The sequence below is a fragment of the Sinocyclocheilus rhinocerous genome, unplaced genomic scaffold, assembly GCF_001515625.1.
Source record: "Sinocyclocheilus rhinocerous isolate Xijiao unplaced genomic scaffold, SAMN03320098_v1.1 scaffold645, whole genome shotgun sequence".
In the NCBI taxonomy this organism is placed as follows: Eukaryota; Metazoa; Chordata; class Actinopteri; order Cypriniformes; family Cyprinidae; genus Sinocyclocheilus; species Sinocyclocheilus rhinocerous.
This window is the reverse complement of record NW_015630037.1, coordinates 157045-162579: the sequence shown is the minus strand read 5'-3', so window position 1 is coordinate 162579 and position 5535 is coordinate 157045. Positions and strand designations below refer to the sequence as shown.

Below are 5535 nucleotides of genomic sequence, written 5' to 3'. Positions count from 1 at the left end.
CACACACACACTCCCACACACACACTCTCTCACACACACACACACACTCTCACACACACACACACTCTCTCTCACACTCTCTCTCACACACTCTCTCACACACACACACACTCTCTCTCACACACACACACACACACCTGCAGGTCCGAGGCACTCCTGCCGATCTGGTTGACGTTGGGCAAAGATCCACCATAATACGGGCCCTGAGTTCGGGCCAAACGGACCTTCTGCGCCTGAATCTGAAACACAAGACGAGAAACAATTAAAATAAAAGTTAAAATGAAGCATAAAAATGTAAAATAAAAACCAATAATTTTTTTACATTTTCAAAATTTCACAAAAAGTTCTTAAACCATAAAAATATGAAGTTCAAATGACTAAAAACCATCTAAATTAAAGTGAATCATAAGAATAAATCTGAAAAATTTAAATAAATCTATAAAATAAAACACTAAGTTGTTAAACAATAAAATGTAAAAATATTAATTCATTTTTATTTTACAACAATGACAAATCAATATAAAACGCTAGCTAAAAATGTATTAAAATAATAGAAATGTTACAATGAAATACAATTTTGAAATAAAAATCTAAATGTCCAAAATATTCAAAAAAATATTCAATTTTTACTAAAAATCACCAAATTACAAACTATCACTAAAATGTATTAAATAATAAAATGCCAAATTAAAATCATTTTAAAATAAAATCAATCAAAATAAAACACTTAATACAAAGTCATCAAATCATACATTTACATAAATCTTTTAAAATAATTAAAATAATCCACTTACTAAAAAAAGATGCAATATTTTATTTGTTTATCTACATGCTTTTATTTGTTTATTAACCGACATCAGAGAACCATGAACAAATGAATGTGCTGTTATATTGAAATATTAAATTCAAATCTCAGTAAATATTTTAACTTAAAGAGAATCGGCTGACAAAAAATGTTTGGGAATCCCTGCACTCTGCTTAAATCAGAGTTAACATCTGATTAACCTAGCGTTAAAATATACATTACTACTGAGAGCTGTTTAGAAAGCTGCCGTCATGATGAATGCACACAACATGAAAAGATGTTTATATGCAAAAATTAAAGGAATAACGATAAAACACTTACTAAAAACGTATTACATTAAAAATTGATGTAAAAATGTATCAATGAATAACTTACTTTTTTTTTTTAAATGAATTAAACAGTAAAATGTAACTGAACTTTAAATTGCAAAATGAAAATAAAATTTTATTTTTCATTTTAATTTTGCATTCTATAATTTATAGTGTTAGTAAGGGGCTTATTTTGACACTTTTCAAATAAAAATAATAAATAATAAAACAACCAAATCAAAATAAATCACTTAGTAAATGGGTAAAAGACTTTTAAATGTCCGCATCAAAAGAACTTTTACAAAAGTTATTTTATATACATAGAAAGCACATTAAATGCAAGAAAAGTGTCTACTTTTAAGGTTTCAAAAAATTTGGGGGAGAATAAAATGTCAAAGTGTGGGTGAAAATGATCCATTGTCATTCAGTGCAACACTTATATTTATGTCAAAATTTAAAAAACATACTTATTCTGATCTGTACATATTAAAATATATAAAAGAATAAGTGAGCATACTACGTTTTATTGGATTTTAAATAAGCAAAAATTCTTGCTGACAAATGGCCAGATTGGGAAGTTTAAAAATGTACAATTTTGTCATCATGTCTTAATCTGATTCTTCTGGTAAATATGCCTGAAAATATTGTTACACTGAATGACATTTTAGTGGCTGTTTTCTGTAAATTGTGGTAAAAATGTATGATATTCGTTTTATGCGCAGAAAGTAAACTATTTAATTAAACGGGACACTTTCTAATGTATTGGAAATACAACAACAACTGAAAGCTGTATTACACATTGTTTTGATGCTTGAAACCCCTTTTTCATCTTTGACCCAAATATTAATTTAATGATAGGATGCAAATAGAAAACAATTTAGTTTAATAATTTAAGTTTCAGTATGTGGTTTATTTTGATTGTTTTTATTTGAAACACTAAAACAATCAAAACAACAGCTTACTACAAACTAATTAAAATCTAATTGAATCCAAGTATATTGAATCAAATAATGTAAATAAATTATTTTAAAAATAAAATTTAAATATTTCATTTTTTAGTAAGTTTTAATTGTTTAGCTTAATGTCACTAATTCAGACTGTTATTGAAAGTCTAAATCAAAGCAATTAAAAATCAACACCAAATTAAAAGCAATTAAAAATGTATAAAAATGTAAATTAAAATAATACAATTTAAAGACACACATATTTTGTTGACACTTGTATTTAGCTGAATGTCACTGATTAAGACTCGGTTATTGAAAGTGTTAAATCATCTTTACTGATGCTAGTAAAGGTCAAGGTTTGAGCCCAGATCAGACTGACATGAACTTAACTAACTTAACCAGCTCTGACATTAGTTAGTTATCAACCACAGGCATACCATAGTACAAGTCCACAAAATACCACGGTACATTCTGGCAGCGTTTAGCGACTGACAGCACATAGAACACATCAGACTGACAGAATTACCTTCACATGTGATGTTTGAGACGGATACAGTGAGATTAACGCGATAACAACTCCAGAATATCGTTTGATATTATATGAGTGAAGTGTGAGGAGCTAATGCTAATCTGCTGCTAACCGCTTCCTGTCAGAGACACTAATCAAACTCACACAGGAATTAAACGCGATTTTACTGTCGTTTAATGTCAGGGTGCCTCTAAAAACATCTCGCGTGTAATTAAAGTGTCTTTAACGTTTCTCGCGGATTCCGTTTTCACGATCTCCGCGTTATTTTCGTTAGCTTCCGTTAGCTAGTGCGCTACTACCTGCTCGCGCGCGCCGAGAGAAAAACACGGATTTGACGATTTCCCGCGGGAAACCCGTTCCCGTTACCGTGTGTGTGTGTGTCCGTTACCCGGGTGGAGCTGAGGTCCATCATGACCTCCTGGAACGCCGCCGTCTCCTCCGCCTGTCTCTGCGTGTGCAGCGCGATCTTCTCGCTGAACTTTCGCGGGTTTGAGGCGCCGTGATTCGGTCCCGGTGCCGGTCCGCAAGCAGCTCCCGCGGAGGACATGATGAGCGGAACACCGAGCTCACATACACACCGGAGAACCGAGCGGAGAACCGACACACACTGAGAGAGAGAGAGACGCGCACACGAGCCCTCTAGGCACACACACACACACACATACTGTACACACACACACTAAACATAAACATGCACACACACACACACACATACTGAACACATACACACTAAACATATAAACACACACACACTCTCTCTCTCTCTCACACACACACACAAACACACATGCACACACATATACTGAACACACACACTACACTAACTCACAATTGCGAGAAAAAAAGTCAGAATTGTGAGATAAAATATGTGAGATATTTTTTATTCAGTGGTGGAAACGGGCTTCCATACTTAACACATAAACACTTTCTTGTAAATTAAAAAGTAATGGGTTACTTGGAAAAAAGTAATCTGAACTCACGTTACCCCCAACACTGACTCAACACACTCACAATAACACACACCACACACTCAAAACAAACACACACACACTAGAATTAAAATACTTATCTACTATTATTATATTTATTTTAATTAGAAAAATATTATAAAGATCATTTAGAATATTTACACAAGTACACTATTAGATTTTGTAAATGAGAAGTCTGTAAATGAGCATTACAGCAGAGGCTTGAGGTATTGAGTATCAGCCGTTTATTGTGATCAAATACTGTCGTAAACACTAGTTGTGAACGCAACAAACATTAAATCAGTTCTCATGACTGTTTCTCTGATAACAGACGTGTGCTGCAGGATCATATTAATGTTTCACACAATACACATATATATATAATATTATAATTAATACTGTAGTACTTCATCTAACATATATAATATAAAACGTAGGTTATTTAACTAAAACAGCAGAAAATGTCAATCATAACTTAGCAAACTGCAAACCATGCAGAAACTAGATTGTAACAAAACTTCCATGTTTGTGATATCTGATATCATAAAGCAGTTAGTCTTTCTGTGGCTCTTAAAAAGTCTTCATTCTCTCTTCCACAAAGAAGAGGCCTAAAATAAATCTTAAATCAGAGCAGAACGTCTTAAGTTCATAAAGTCATGGCATGTTGCGTTCACTGCAAAAATGAATATCTTTGTCAGTATGTCTGTCTTGTTTTCCAGTACAAATATCTCCAAGCATTCTTAAATCAAGATACATTTAGATGCAAAATAAAGTTTATTTTTCTGAAAAAAATTGAACAAAAGTTTGTTTATGCTTATACAAATATTTGTCAATGGAGAATGAAAACTAGATTTTTCTGAGCCTGTCGGCAGATATTTGTTCTTGTTTTAATCATAAACTCACTTCGTTTTGATCAGTTTGTCAAAAAAACAACCCAAAATTACATCATTTTACTGCTCGATGCATCTTGCTTTAAGAATCATGCATTTCAACTGAAAACAAGACAAAAATACTGAGGAAGAGATTCATTTTTTTGCAGTGTGATCAGAAAATGCAGTAAAAGTTATTTCCATATTCTAGTTAAGTTAATGTGTGTGTGTGTGTGAGAGTGTGTGTGTGTGTGTGTGTGTGTGTGTGTGTGTGTGTGTGTGTGAGTGCGTGTGTGTGTAAAAAGTAATGATAATCTATTGGAAGTTGTATTTTTAAACTCTGAAGTGTTGCTAATACAACTTATAGATGTTTACATTTACAGCAAATATAATATGTGTCCCTGGAGCACAAAAGCAGTGTTAAGTCGCTGGGGTATATTTGTAGCAATAGCCAACAATACATTGTATGGGTCACAATTATACATTTCTCTTTTATGCCAAAAATCATTAGGATATTAGGAAAAAATGAAATTGCATCATATGACCCCTTTAAAAAGAAGAGCATTTATTTAAAATAGAAATCCTTTCTAACAATATACACTACAGTTCAAAAGTTTGGGGTCAGTACATTTTTATTCTTTCTTTTTCTGAAAGAAATTAAAACTTTTATTCAGCAAGGATGTGTTAAATTGATAAGAAGTGATAGCAAAGATTTATATTGTTAGAAAATATTTAATAAGTGAATAAATGCTGTTCTTTTTAATTTTTTATTCATCAAAGATTCCGGAAAAAATATCGCAGTTTCCAAAAAAAATATTTGGCAGCACAACTGTTGATAATTCTAATAATAAATCAGCATATTAGAATGATTTCTGAAGATCATGTGACACTTTATACTGGAGTAATGATGCTGAAAATACAGCGCTGCATCACAGAAATAAATTATATTTTAAAGGATATTAAAATAGAAACCATTATTTTATATTGTAATAACATTTAGCAAGATTACTGTTTTTTTCTGTATTTTTGATCAAATAAACACAGCCTTGATGAGCAGAAGACACTTCTTTAAAACACATTACAAATCTTACTGATCCCAAACTTTTGAACGG

The 5535-nt window shown here is 31.9% G+C and overlaps 1 protein-coding gene across 1 annotated transcript in view; it reads right to left on the bottom strand.

Annotated features, from left to right (window-relative positions):
- LOC107739844 (CREB-regulated transcription coactivator 2-like) overlaps positions 1–3220 on the bottom strand; it is a 3795-nt gene extending 575 nt beyond the window's left edge. Inside the window, exons 1-2 of the mRNA XM_016552055.1 lie at positions 2975–3220; positions 138–239 (exon numbers count right to left, since the gene is read on the bottom strand). Of these exons, the coding sequence (XP_016407541.1) occupies positions 138–239; positions 2975–3133 (261 nt within the window). The 5' untranslated portion in view covers positions 3134–3220. The remainder of the gene's footprint in view (positions 1–137; positions 240–2974) is intronic.
- Positions 3221–5535: the final 2315 nt, after the last annotated feature.